We start from the raw sequence: 15040 nt of genomic DNA, 5'->3' as shown, positions 1-15040 counted from the left end.
GGGGAGGAATTTCAAAAAGTTGTGTTAATCGATAAGTCCACCTGCATGCCAGGATTTTAACAGATTGTCTTTTGTGTTATTCTTACCTAGTTTGTAACTCTAGCTGCTCGAGGGATATAAGGTGTACCTACTAAACAATTAATTGGTTGTAATTTTCAACAGTCCATTCGGGTAACTCAATCTCGTGCTGCGACAGATGGGGGCGCGCCCTGTCGCCTCGCTACCAGCATCCCTCCTGTCTATCGATGGCTGTGCAACGAAAGGACCCCTTCTACGGAGAGCACCGAGTCACTTGTCTCACCTACACCAGGTCCCTCACCACTTATAGGAGTGACTGCACCTTCGGAGCAGCTGAACAGGCAAGGAAATTTATTCACTTCTGACATCACCCTATTCCATTTGGATCGGTCGATAACTAAAGAGTTCAGACTACTGGGAAGGGGCCTTGGTTTATTTACGATGATTGTTTGATATTCTGATCTGTTTATCCGCTAGCCGCGAGTTAAGAAAAGGGAGGATGAAGGAAAGAAAATCACACACTTCATTCAATTCAGAATCGACCCAATAAAATCAGAAGCCATGGCTGACTATATTCAGGCCGGGGCACGAAGCTTCAAATTTTGATCGTAGTGCTGGTTGTTGGTGTTCTTCTTCGAAACTGTTTGTAGAAAATGAGGATTGTTTTAAAATGGTAATATGTACATTGATTAATTTGAAAGATATATTCAATCAAAAATCTTCATTTCCTGCGTTACCTCATTGCATTTCAAGATTATCAATAATTAGCACTACCAACGTAACTCGCTGTTCAGTGAACCGGTCTTGTCAGATGATTATATTATTTTAAGCTGATATGTTTGTAATGAGCAAAGAAACAATCCTAATCTATGTTGATGACACATTAACAATTGGTTAAGCCATAACTATTTTGATTCACCCAGCAATTTATTTAAAATCACTTGATTTTAGAATGCAAGTATGTGAAAATACATAATTTGTAAAAATAGCCTCAGGAGATTGATAAAGCACTTATGTGTTTGTTTCTGTGGCTTTTCTAAGTTATGAAGTACATTGTATTTTCGTGTTTTCAAGTTTCTGCAGTCATAGATTCTATGAATATACAAAAGAACTATCAATGTATGTGTATCATAATACTGTATCATAGAGAAATTGCTAAACGAGACTTACATTTTTATTGTAATCTAATTTAAAGGTCAAGCATTACTTTATAATGCTTCTCTTTTCTGCTTATTGTTTACATAAAGTAGTGAGAGTTTTTAAAAATAGATGACATTGAATTTGCAACAGTTGGCAATGGTAATTATAATACGGAATGTGTACATTTTGCATCCTATGCAGTTTTTTTTGCTCTCATGATAAAATCATGCGCCTCTTATATATAGATCATGTGGTTGTCATGCATGCAAAGGTCATAAAAATAAAACTGTACTAATTACTCTGCTTCGATTTCCATTTGTTTTTTCCAATATAATATCCCGTTGCGGTAATAAGTTATTTTGTTGCGCAAGCAATAAAGCATTTCTGCCTCGTTGTAATGTATTTATTATTCATGCAATATTCAAATTTCGTTAATTCATTGTCACTTTCATGTCAATTGAGCACTTAATTCTGTGTGCGAGAGGAAAAGGGAGATCTGTCTAATATCACCACTTAGTTATTACTCAGCAAATTTACTTATTTTTCAATATCTTATGTTATGTTATATAATGTTATCTTATGTTATGTTATGTGGAATATCTTCAATATCAATGACTTATCACTCTTTTCTTTCTCATTACGGAATTTAGTCAATAGCAGCTCGTTCTATTTTAATTTATCTTGCGATTTAACATAACTCGATATTTATGCATTTCGGCTTTAGAAGCATGCACAAACTATTGTATTTCCTCGATTATAAGACACTTATTTTTATATACCAATAATAAAAAATAAACACATTATGTAAACTTTTTTATAACAGACTGCAAGTTGCTGAAAGTTAAGCAACTTCTGCTCAAATTCAGCAGGAAGTCTTTGGCAAATAGACGTCGGTTGTTTTAATGACAGACCTATAACGACGCGTGAATCGGTCACACCAACCTCTCCTTGCTTTAAAATTTGTTTCGTGTATTCCGAGGGATTTAGTATTTTCTATAGCTTTTAGTTGAATTGCTTGACGTGTGATAGGCAATCGTTTGGCTACTGTACTCGACTACCTGCTCTGTCAAGTAGGACGAACTGACCCCCATATTACTCTGTCGCAACCGTTGATTGGAAGTTACTAAAATAGAAAAAAAAACATGTGTCTTATAATCGAGGAAAGACGGTATTTGTTTCTTAATATCAATGTTGAATCAACTCTGCGTGCATCAGTGCTTTAAGTGACATGTCTTTTATATTTGTTTGGTGATTGTATTAATACTTATCAATACAAACATGAAAATATTGTACAGTTTATGGGGTCACATGGCAAGCAAATAAATAATACATATTATTTCTCTGAAGAATGCGATATTTAGATCTGAGGGTTAATAATCATGAAATCTTTATTCTCTTTAGATGAACCAAGCTACTCATTTTCTGGACGGCTCTCAATTGTATGGCTCGAACGTCAATGAGGCATCGTCGCTGAGAACGAAACAGGGAGGGTTGTTGAAGATTGAGGAGATGGAGCACGGGGCATTTTTGCCTTTTGCTGCGCGGCCCAAAGAAAGATGTCAAGTGGACAGGGAAAGCGACACTTGCTTCACAGGAGGTAAGGCCCTATTTATGTTATAATTTAAAAGTTATACCGTCTTCGTAAACACAGGTATAATATACCGATCAAGAGGTCTTTGTGGCATCTTTTTCTTCTTTTGTTTAACACTACACAAGGCCATGACGTCCAATGACAGTAGTGTAGTAGTAGCAGTGAAATACTATAGAAACACCCAGGTTTTGAGAAAATCATATGTCACGAAATGAGAGCCCCCGGATGAGAAGCTGGCTCACACACACTGGTGTCTTACGCATTGGACTACGAAGGTCATCTTTATTGGGCTCTTATTGGGACTTAGGATATGTCTATTCATCATGCCAAAGCTCATTCTTTTATATGATTGCACAAGTGCACAATTCGATGGATTTTCCGAGCCATGCTGTCAGAGTATAATTTCAATATGATTATTGCTAGGACCTTTATCATTACAGCTTATGTGTTTAATTTACTGGACATTGATTCATATCAGGGAACTGAAATACATAACGGGTAAGACGATAGCAGGTAACCGACTCAAGTTAGGAAGAATCCGGGTTAAACTTACACACGTGTCAAGGATACGTTTTACGTCGAATACTGAAAACTGCTCTTGGTTTATGCATTTATGCTCATTTAATCTTGGTGTATTACACACACTATTGCACGAGCATAATGCGTGCTTCATTTTCGTAGGACACTCGCACATTCAAAACCCTGCATCAAGATGTGGTGTATTAAATATAGCCTATCGGTATTCTATTTATTATCTGTTCTGTGGTTCATATTAATTGTCAATTAAAAATGCCTAAGTATCTTTACCATGATTCCGTTGTGATCAAACTGTTCAAAAATATGTTTATTTCTCAAAATATTTGTTAGTAGACGACTCCCCTAATATGTGCATGGTAATATAACTTGAGTTTGTCATTATTCTCGCTGTAATTAATAGCATTTTTATATTTAATTCAATTCAGGAGATATCCGAGTGAATACCCATCCTCATTTAACGGCGATGCACACTCTGTGGTTAAGAGAACACAACCGCATTGCCCGAGAGCTGGCTCTCCTTAACCCGACTTGGAAAGATGACATCTTGTACCAGGAGGCCAGGAGGATTGTCATTGCTGAAATGCAGCATATTACTTATACACAATGGCTTCCAGCTCTCACAGGTATGTTAGTTATAATATTGTTTTGATATCATAGAGGAAATTAACCAGAAAATATGTTAGCGAACAAATACTACTAAATGAAGACATTTTAAATACCGCCTACTATCTCGTCGAAAAAATATTTGCGAAGCCCGTTATCTGTAAAGGAAACCTGGACATTAACTCTGCAAAATAAATGAGCTCTGGGAATCTGGGACAGCGATAATTGAAGGAAGGTTTTAATTGAATTTTGAAAACTAACCAGCACCGTCCGTATCGTAAATTCACCATAGTAAATTGTAGTCTTATTTCAATGAAAACAAATACGTATGACTAACAATGTTTAATGTGCACTATATATTGCGGATCTTAACAGCCTATCTCCACCTTTTGCTACTGAGATGGAGCTACCAATGACTGCTGTATACTTGGGGTACCAAACTAGAAAGTAGTAAAATATGGATAGGTGGAGAGAATTGTGGAAGCCAGGACTCACTCTGGGTTATCACACTTCTAATGATAATAATGAATATTATGTTTTGATTCTTTTACCGGTCATGCTATGCGATGTTTTGAATATCTATTTATATTAGTCCGATAATAGTTAAATAACGTGGATTGATGTATTAAATTATTTCATTTTGTTCCAGGCAAGATGTATGATGAGAAATTTGATTCGTATGACACCAGTTACAAACCAGAACTGGACCCATCCGTGACAAACAGTCTCGCCACGGCCGGTTTTCGCTTCTCAAACTCCCTCCTGGACGGAACCATACACTTGGTGGAGGAAGACAGAAGTCTAAATGAGTCAATTGAGCTGATGCAGCATTTTAACCGGCCTGATATCGTTGCCCGGCCTGAAAAGTTCGAGAAGCTCATCCGTGGATTGACCAGTCAGCCGAGTCAGATGATGGACCTTCATTTGGCTGATGATGTAAGCATTTATATAGAATTCATCACAAATGTTTTTGAAATTGGCAAAATGCTTGAGAATATATTGTGATTCGGTCTCGAAACTTTTCTGCCATCTGCGATGGGTACAAATGTTTTCGACCATAATATATTTTTATAATTTACCGGACACACCTAAACTCACCTCATTCATGCGAATGGAATATGTCTACATCCAAAACTTTTTCATTGAACACAGTTGAACCAATGGCAGGTTAGTTCTACACCCCGCGAGAACGAACAACCGATGTTCCCGATTTCTAGCATAGTGACCAGAGTTTCGCAGGTTAATGCTATAAAAAATGGTAGAGTTCTCATTCACACCCTTTATTATATAATATAATGTAGTTGAAGAAATTTAATGACCATTTGCAGTCAAATCCTCCAAAAAGTATAGTTTATATTTAAGTAATCTATTATGAAAATGTTGATTTGAGCGGCAAAAGTAAACTTATATATTTCGTGTCATTTTCAGATCACGCAGCAACTGTATAGTCCAAAGGGACAGAGGCTAGGTTTGGACGTGTTGAGTTTCGACATACAGCGCGGCAGAGACCACAGCGTGCCTCCTTACCATCTCTACAGGGTGCTGTGTCACTTGAATCCGGCCACGGAGTTTGAAGATTTTGCTGATGCAATATCAGAAAATGTAAGATGAACGTTTGTCTTTCAAAGTTTGTTGTAGAAATTCGATTATTCGTAGTCGAAGGTAAATGCTGACAATTCAGACAAATAATAACAAATTCGAAAAATCCAAATATGTATAGTGGTGTTTCCATAATATGAATAATAATAAATTAATATTCACGTTCTTCTGTTTTTTAGGCTATCGAACAGTTGAAGAAGTTGTACGCTCATCCTCATGATGTTGATTTGATTGTCGGTGCAATGTCTGAAAAACCTCTGGAGGGATCTCTTCTAGGACAGACATTCTCCTGTTTACTCGGTAAATATGGTTTATATTAAATCTTTTATTACGATGAATCAGCCATCAATAACCAATAGCCACCGAGAAATCTTGGTTTTCTAAATTTTTTTATGAAAATAAAATGAGAAAATATATTATGTAGTACATATCGTCGGTCCCTATTAAAAGAGTCGGATCTGCAAAATGCTATTTTTCAGTACGAGCAATCAAAGATGTTTCATCAAATATCCTTTGTGACCTATTGCTTGCCATAATGAATAAAAATACGGGTTATAGAAACTTTTCTAAACGTTTATAAAAACTGTCTGTCCGGTGAACATAGCAGCAACTGTCAGATCCGACGCATCTTGCTCACCCACGCCCGGCCAACAATGTCGGTTGGTAAGAACCGACATTGTTATTCGGACACTCTCGGTAGATCCGTCATTTTTAACTTGAATATCTCTAAATTTTCAAACAAACAAAAAAAAACTGTGATTGTGGTATAAATGTTTAAAGTGTTTAAATAACTTTTACGTAATAATCCGAAAATGACAAAATTTCAGATCTGACTTTTTTAATAGGGACCGACGATATGTTACACCGAATGTGTGAAATTGCGTATTACATGAAATCACCAAAATTTTGCCTAATTTATGAAAAATGCAAGCCCTTTGCCTTATTCGTGAATTAGGCAAATTATCCGCCGAGTGCGTGAATTCGGTAGCGTATCGTATTCTTAAACTGTCAACATGACAGTTAAAAAGTAAATTTAATACGGATGGTTTTATTAGTTATAATTGGATATAATATAATATTATTATTATTAGGTTAGGTTGGGTTAGGTTTTGTAATTCTGAATTCAACTGAATGTCCATTTTGAGGTAAGCTAACAACTGTCAACAAACTATCAAATCATACTATCACAAACAAACAATCGACCATTGCCTGATACCCAAGCACGAATCAAATAGCGAAAACACCTTGTAATAAAATTCTTCCGTTATCATATTTTTTAGTTCTAGTTTTTTTTTGAGCATACTAAATGGGTATGAACGTCATTGTAGTTATTGATTGGTATATTTTTATATAATCAATGACATTTGACACATTTAGTTAGTTTGAGTAGTTGCAAAAAACACCACCGGAGCGCCACTATCTATTTTGACCAATACCATGAGCATTTGACACAATTGGTTTAGTTGCAAAAAACACCACCGGAGCGCCACTATCTAATTTGCCCAGTGCATTAACTAGGCAGAAAAATTACTGCTGAATTCACACACTCGGCAGATATTTTGCTTAATTCATGAATAAGGCAACCGGCTTGCATTTTTCATGATATAAAGTAATAGGTACAAAAACTATAAATTATAAAGCATGGAAGCACACCGAATTATAAGAGGACCTTATTTTAAGAATTTATAAAACAACGTCCACCTATACTCATCCTCACGTAGGTGGTATATATCAACATCTGAAGCGATTTGGTTGAACAGAGTTATTGCCCTCCCAATTGGCATCACCAGGTTAGTTCTGCTCCTCGGGAGAACAAACAACTGATGCTCCCGATTTCTAAGATAGTTATCAGGGACACACAAGTAAATATTACCAAGAATGGCAGATTCTCATTTACACCATGTATAAGTCGAAAAAAAATACGTGGCCAAATATTGAAATCTTCTAGCATTTAAACTCAGTATGTAAGCATACCTAAGAGGATGTCCATTAACACACGAGTTTCCAACTGATGGATTGGAACTCTCAGAGAGGTTGCCAAATATAGTGGGACCCGGATATTACATGCCCGGAATTCACGTTTTCCTGCTATTTGTGTGTAGTTTCTGCAGTCCTGTTTCATTTAGTTCTTGTGTTTTATTTCCTGCAATGTCTGAAATATTTTAAATTATGTAATAAAAATGCATGTCATGAAATGAATTCATTACCTTGTTATTTCAGGTGAGCAATTATCGAGGACAAGGTCAGGCGATCGCTACTTCTACAGCAATACGGAGCAACCGGAGCCGTTCACACAACAACAGCTGGTGCAAGTGAACAGGGCTTCCCTCGCCAGAATCATCTGCGACAATGTGCCGCAAATTAAGACTTTGCAGAAGGATGTCTTCTCACTCATATCACCAAGGTTTTACTATTTCTCTTCATTGATTAGGTTTAATTGAGCACTTTAAAGAATATTCAAAGTGCTAATTGATGTTAAGTTCGGACTTATACATCATGTTTGGCAAAACTCATAGGTTTTTTTCAATGCATGTTGGATCCAAAGCAATAATCCAATGATTAAGGCATACATACCATTTCTTATAAATGTGTGGAAGCACATATGACAGAAATGAAACCTTTTGTTTCGCTCTCCATTTTCGGACATGCTTTCGTTCACTTATAGAAGTTCTCTTCCGATCTATGTTTTGCTGATTTCAGAATAATTAAGTCGATATGAAATCTGAGACTTCTGTTTTATTAGTGCTAAAATTTTGATTTGCGTGCTTCGCCGGCTGACATAAAACAAAACAATCCACCATGTCAAGTACCTAATTTTCACATTTAACATGGCCTCAAATGTGCAATTGGTAGTGTGTTCACCTATCAACCACCGAAAGGTTGTTGATTCGAGGTAGACCGTGGCTTTGTCAAGGGAATGACTAGTTTATAAAACCCACTGATTAATTAATGTTTGGTTTTTTGTTTCTTATTCTAGCAATAGTCTAGTTTCCTGCGATGAGAGCGAAATCAAACGTGTCAATTTGGCAGCGTGGCAAGATCCATCCCACAAACCTGACATCATTACCAGAACGACGAGGAACGTCGGCAAGTGGATTAAACACAAGGCTTGAACCTGGTAGAATAATAGTTTTACGCCACAGACAAGCGGAATCTGTTAGAATGGATTATTCTTGGAAACCAGTTCAGTGTTGTAACATGAGGACATGGGATTTGTGGAAATCTTTCTCTTTTTTTTATTTGTATTACTGTTGGAAAACTAGTGTTACATAATATATCTTTATAATTGTTGTTTGTCATCGATTATAATGTTTCTTCTCCAGCCGGCTGTATTGTATCAATTCATCAGTGCAAGTCAAGTAACGTGGCTGATAAACCTAATGAATCTCTTCAACACACGGTTTGATAAGACGTGTTGTGTCTCCGGGTTAGTAATGCCATTAAATTGATTAACAGTTTTCGAATAAAATGTAATTTTTTGAGATTTTATGTTATTTTATATATAACCTATTATCATTAATTATGTGTGCATTTCTAAATATTACAATACGCCATAGGGAATTCGGGAAATTCTTTGAATAATAAAATGATGAGATGTCTCGACAATTTTCCTATGGATGAAAATATTTTATCATATTATTGGTAGTAGATAATTATTAAATATTTTGAATTATATTTGTCTTAAATACTTAATGTTGTAGTAGCAAATGTGCCAATTAAAAATGTAAGCAATACGGACCATTGTTGTTTCTACTGCAAAACGTTATAATACATCGAAACTAAGCAATAATGATGTTCCTTTAAGTTGTTGTATTCAAAATAATTACAAGATAAAAAGAACTTTTTATATACAACGTTTTTAAATTTTCTGTTGATTTATTATGCTCAATACGCTCAAACTTGTACTTGATATGAAGTAAATAAAAAACAAACAAACAAACAAATATAGAATACTGAAATGTCATTTTGATTTCCATAGTAACGCACGTATATATTAATAATTTAGTTGCTAGGACCACCCACTTAGCAACCAATAATAGTGGATTGGATTACGGATTTCTTCCGAAATAACTTTTCATACAAAACAGAATTAACTGAAAATGAATTCAATTCTACTTAAAGATGGCTAATGATATTAAAAGAATGCATTGGCATCGTGTTCTGATATATTCTAAAAGTTTCAAATGTCTAGCTAGTCGGGAAGTTAGTTTACAATCGATGTATTTTAATGCCTTATTTTATTATGGATATATGACGTTTTGGCAGTATTACCGGCAATATATAAATTATGTATTGTTGGCATTTTTCGAACCAAAAATCTATGACTGAAATTATTATGTACCTTCTACATATTTTTTTTTCTCCAAAAATTGCAATAAATAAATCTTGTTTGTATTAAAAATTTCATCATATTAACAATAATAATATATTAATTAAGTTAGTTTCAAGACATTATGACATGTGATAGTATTAAATATGTTGATAAGAATATGAGTATAAATAATATGTACAATGAAACTCCAATATTATGTTTTTTGAAGGATTGTTAAAGAAAATTGTAAAATTTAAAAATCATACAATCTGGTTTGATACATTATTTTTAGGTTGTTTGTATAAAACTCTTTCAATATTATGAATTAATTTGAGGCTTCGTCTTGTACGTCAACAGTGCTAGTAAGATATGTAGCATTTTAGGCATTCGATATAGCATTTATAAAAATAACTTATGTTTACAAGAAGAAGGAAAAATGTCAGAAATAAGTGACCGTAACTTTTGAGACGAAACGCAGAATATCAAACAATACCGTGTGCTCAAATCTCGCTGTGAGTCCATGTGGACAGCTCAATGAAGTCACATGTACCCGGAATGGGCACAAGTTTTTACCCATGAGTCAAATCGCGCCATCTGGACAAGGTCTAAGTGCTCAGACACACAGCACTACAGTTAGCGTGCGTCGATGCAGATCTTACTTGTTTCCAAAGGCATCTCTGTTAGGTTCCGATTAGAACCTCTAATTGGATAAAAAAAATCTAATTGGAGAAGTATCATATGCCTCGATGCACGGAAATTGTCATTGTAAAGTGTTATGTGTCTGAGCCCTAAGTAAGCCCATCTCAAGCATTGCTGACGTGTCTATAAATGCACACATGGATCTGCACCTTAATATTCATTTCACTGATTGCCATGCATTTAATTTAATGTCTTGAAATAAATTTTAACAATTTTAGCTGAGTTTTGAATATTTCAGACGTAAGTAATTGCTGGTGGTAAAAACATAAAACCAGGTATTAAATATACTAAAATGAAACAGGGACTGCAGAAACTACATGCAAATAACAATAAAATGTGAATTCCAGGCACTTACAATCAAGGTTTCATTGTATTTATGTAAATTCCAATGAGTTAGTGACTGTTCAATACAATATGCTTAGATTCTTGTATGTGATGATGGGGGGCTTGTAAATTAACAAAATTATCTTATAATGTATGCATTTTGCTACATATTTATGTATGATTAGAGATGGACTGAAAATCTTGCAACTATTTTATACATTTTGCAATAAATATTTACTTATTAATTTTAATAATAAAATTATCAAAATATGCAGACTAACCTGACTAATAGTAATGTAGTGGTTAGGTATTAAAACATTGTAATGTGGCAGTTTAATTTGACTTGTGATAAGAGAATACAGGAAATATCTCATTTAAATTAAATATTCATCAAACAAACTAGTATTAATTGAACTATTATCAGTCATCAATGAGAGTGATGTAATTGAGTTAATTTGATTACTGTCTCGAAATGAAGAAAAAGGTATTCACGTAAGAAAGGATATTTTATAAAGCATGAAATAAATCATTTGGAATAGTAGAATTTTTAAATAAAACAAAGACACTGCATTAAACTAGATTCAACTTTCTTTTTTTAGAATCGAATAATGTCTGATTATGCCTGTTAATTACTAATTTGTACAGTATTGTTTGGATAGAATTCTGAAAGCCAGTTGCCATAGACCGAAAGTTTTGATTTGTGGCTCAATGAGGGTTTTATGGGGAGATTTATGGCTCAATGAAAGCCATATAAAGCCTTCTTACCCGGTCTATGCCTTCAGTGAGTTTTCACGCTCTATGAGGCCGTGATCGACAGGCTGCACTTACACATTTCGCAAGTTATCTCATCCGCCTTTAAACTCAAATTACTAGTCACTGTCGATTGATTTGCATAATCTAACAAATTAAACACACAGTGACATCTGTTTGAATAATTATGAAATACTAAGCCACAAATTATCGGTATTACTGTGATTGTAGTAAGAGCTTCGCTTTACATTCAACGTGTGTCGTTAAAAATCTGCAACCTGTCAGATACTGCTGTAGTAATATCGTAAGGCATATATTACCAATATTGAATACGCATCGCGTTTACATGACAAACTTTAATCTATATTATGAAACAGACATAAATATTGATAATAAAATATTCTTTAACGCTTTATTCGTATATTTATCCACACTCAAGAATCATATCTTACAATCACAATCAGAAGGTAAAACACTTACTATTATTTTTGTGTTCCCTGGGTATAATATTTGAACTAGAGTGTCAAAAACTTTTTTTAATTCTCCAAAAAATCAAAAGGATTAATGCAGTGTCTTTGAATATTATTATAACCACACAATAAAAGACTGAAATATAACATTAGCATTTTGTGTTCAAATTATTAACATTGTAATATTGTCTAGTTATTAGTACCTAAGATTTCTTATGTAATGAAATAATTATATTAAAAATAAAATACATCAAACATTAATATTCAAACTTTTATTGTGTATACCGTATAATTTCTTTCCATGCTTCCTGATTTTTCTTCAATGTGTAGTGATACCAGCGGCGAAGGCTGGAGGTAGGCTGTTAAGATCCAACATAAATAGTGCACACTAAACTTTGACAGTGAAATGTCATGTCAGCAAACAAATACTACTAAATGTCTATGAAGATATTTTAAATACCGCCTACTATCTTGCTGAATTAAGGCTATACCTCAGTTGAGGCACGGTCTAAAAAGATCGTGGCTAGGCGATGCGCAGATTGCGGGTCGCGGGTGCAAATGACGCATGCCAAACGAAATATAATTTGTTATATGAATCCAAAATGCGTCCATTTAATGTTCTGTTTATTGTTCTATTAGTAACAATAATAATGTATTCATTCACATGTTTTCTTTTTAAAGTAAATGGGTAATGTTTTTAGTCATCTTTACACGATTTAAGAATTAATACCCCCGTCGCCATCACGAAACAAATTGACGTGTTCCTAGCTCGACGTTCTCTCTCCGAATGGCAGCGAGTCCAAAATTTCGTCGCACCTATAGTTGAAAATTATTTGCTGTTTCACTGATGTATCGCCTTAACACTTGCGAAGCCTGTGATCAGTGAAGGAATCTTGGACATTAACCCTCCGAAATGAATGAGCCTTACACATTTTTGAAAGAATCGGACGTTGACAATTGAAGAAGAACGTACAATACAGATCTGTACAAAGATTGGGAGACTGCGTTGATTAGGTCATATGCTGCACCGTCTCAACAAGACGCAGGGGAGGCATGCCAAAAATTCGCTGACCAGATGAAGCAGTGGCGAAAGGTGTGCGTTGCCATGTCTACTGAAATTTCAGTAGATCTACTCGAATACTCTACTACGAAATTCTACTCTAATCTACTACGAAATTCAAGGAATCTACTGATATTTTGTGTTTTTACGTATTTGTAAGTTAACTGATGATTATTTTAATAATAAACTTGAAAAATGATTAACGCACACCTTTTTTATCTATGACGCTTCCAAATGGACAAAGAAAGCATTGTAACTCTACTCAAGAGTGCCATTTTACCCACTGACATCATCATTGTTTATAATAAAATTATGTTATTTTTACATATAACAATATACCTACTAATCTATGACATATCAACAAATAAAATTTAACGAAGTTGAACAATTATAACAAGCGAAATTTTATTCAAAGGTTTCATGTCTACTGAATAGTTTTATTATTGTTATTTTTCATAATTATTATACGAGCATATTATGAAGTGCATGAAAGTCGTTATCTGCACAATGTGAGTTCTCTCCATATTTTAAAGTCATATTTATATTGCATTTTCTAAAATCTACTGAATTTTTTTGTCAAAATCTACTGAAATTTTAAATTTTGACTTGGCAACACTGGCTGTAGGTAGGCTGTTAGTATCCACCATAATAGTGCACACTAAACTTTGTCAGTCATACATATTTGTTTTGTTTTTGTTTTTGTAAATGCGTTCGGCGAAGCGTTGAGCGGCGCGCGCAATTCCTTGACTTTCGAAAAAAATTCAGTATATTGGCAAAAAATATCAGTAGATCTACTGAAATTTCAGTAGACATTGCAACGCTCACCCTTTTACACTGCTTTATCTGGTCAGCGAATTTTTGAGTTGCTCCGCCGACTTCGCCCACGTAGTAGTATCTATCGCCATCGGACGGAAACGGAAAGTAACAAAGTATCGGACATTGGAATTGCCGGCGGAAGAAGAAAGCCGATACATTCACGACTGGTCCTACCTTTTGCCCCTCCCGTTGTCTATGGATGACCTGTCATTGCCTGTCATTATCTATAGAGTGCTCATACTGACGCGTCTGTCCATTGCCGACCGATAATATATTCCTTCCTTTTCAGGGCTTATTTACACAAGAAGCGTGATAAGTACCTATAATAAGAGAATGTGAAGATTAATAAAATTTATCAAACGTATGACTTACCTACTTGATTTCAGTTTCATTCATTAAGTACAAGCCATTTTATTTTCAGAAAACATATACGTACACTACCTATTCATAATATATAGATACATTGTTAATAAAAATATGAGTATTAAAATGCTATTACAAATCGATAAGGGGCGAAAGGTTGGTATTACTTCAGTGGGGTATGCCTTGATGCCAGATCAGGTGTGCTTCTATTTGAAATGCTGACTATGTCGACTATCCATGATAGCTCTGAAAACAAATCCTACCTCTAACCTCTCCGTGGGGGTCCCTAGGCAATGCAGCGTGCTGTAGCAGATAAAGGAGGGTGCAAGGCGAATCACCAGCGCCTAAAAATTGGTACACTCTGGTTACGGGAAGGAAATCCCCTACAGAAAACCAGGGCATGTTCACGGGCCCTAAGGTGGTAGCCCCACCAGTGAAGTTGGGTGCTGTGGGATGACCACCTGCACACCCTAAAACAACAGATTAATCCAAGCACATGGAAGCCACGGACCCCCGTTTCCATCTTGACGACCTCACCTGAATTCGGTAAACGATTTTGTTTTGGAACCTACAATATCCATACTCTAAATGTCCCTGGAAAGGCCGAGCATATTACAGAAATACTCTCTCAATACAAGTTAGATGTTCTCAGAATCAGTGAGTGCCGACTCACTGGCATTGGCGAGAAGTTTATTCGTGGGTTTCGTCTATTGTACTCCGGACCCGCCACATTGCGACATAGTGGAGTCGGATTGCTG

The 15040-nt window shown here is 35.2% G+C and overlaps 1 protein-coding gene across 1 annotated transcript in view; it reads left to right on the top strand.

Moving 5' to 3' along the window:
* Positions 1 to 10947, top strand: part of LOC147073296 (peroxidase-like) — a 33030-nt gene extending 22083 nt beyond the window's left edge. The window contains exons 6-14 of the mRNA XM_085945404.1: positions 163 to 359; positions 2560 to 2755; positions 3712 to 3909; positions 4539 to 4825; positions 5318 to 5491; positions 5668 to 5788; positions 7709 to 7892; positions 8466 to 9466; positions 9697 to 10947. Coding sequence (XP_085801530.1) covers positions 163 to 359; positions 2560 to 2755; positions 3712 to 3909; positions 4539 to 4825; positions 5318 to 5491; positions 5668 to 5788; positions 7709 to 7892; positions 8466 to 8601 — 1493 coding nt within the window. The 3' untranslated portion in view covers positions 8602 to 9466; positions 9697 to 10947. The remainder of the gene's footprint in view (positions 1 to 162; positions 360 to 2559; positions 2756 to 3711; positions 3910 to 4538; positions 4826 to 5317; positions 5492 to 5667; positions 5789 to 7708; positions 7893 to 8465; positions 9467 to 9696) is intronic.
* The last annotated feature ends 4093 nt before the right edge of the window (positions 10948 to 15040 follow it).

Source organism: Rhyacophila brunnea, unplaced genomic scaffold (assembly GCF_057557595.1).
Source record: "Rhyacophila brunnea isolate RB1 unplaced genomic scaffold, BYU_Rbru_1.0 scaffold_18, whole genome shotgun sequence".
Lineage (NCBI taxonomy): Eukaryota > Metazoa > Arthropoda > Insecta > Trichoptera > Rhyacophilidae > Rhyacophila > Rhyacophila brunnea.
The sequence above is the reverse complement of the archived record's forward strand: the minus strand, read 5'-3'. Positions and strand labels throughout refer to the sequence as shown.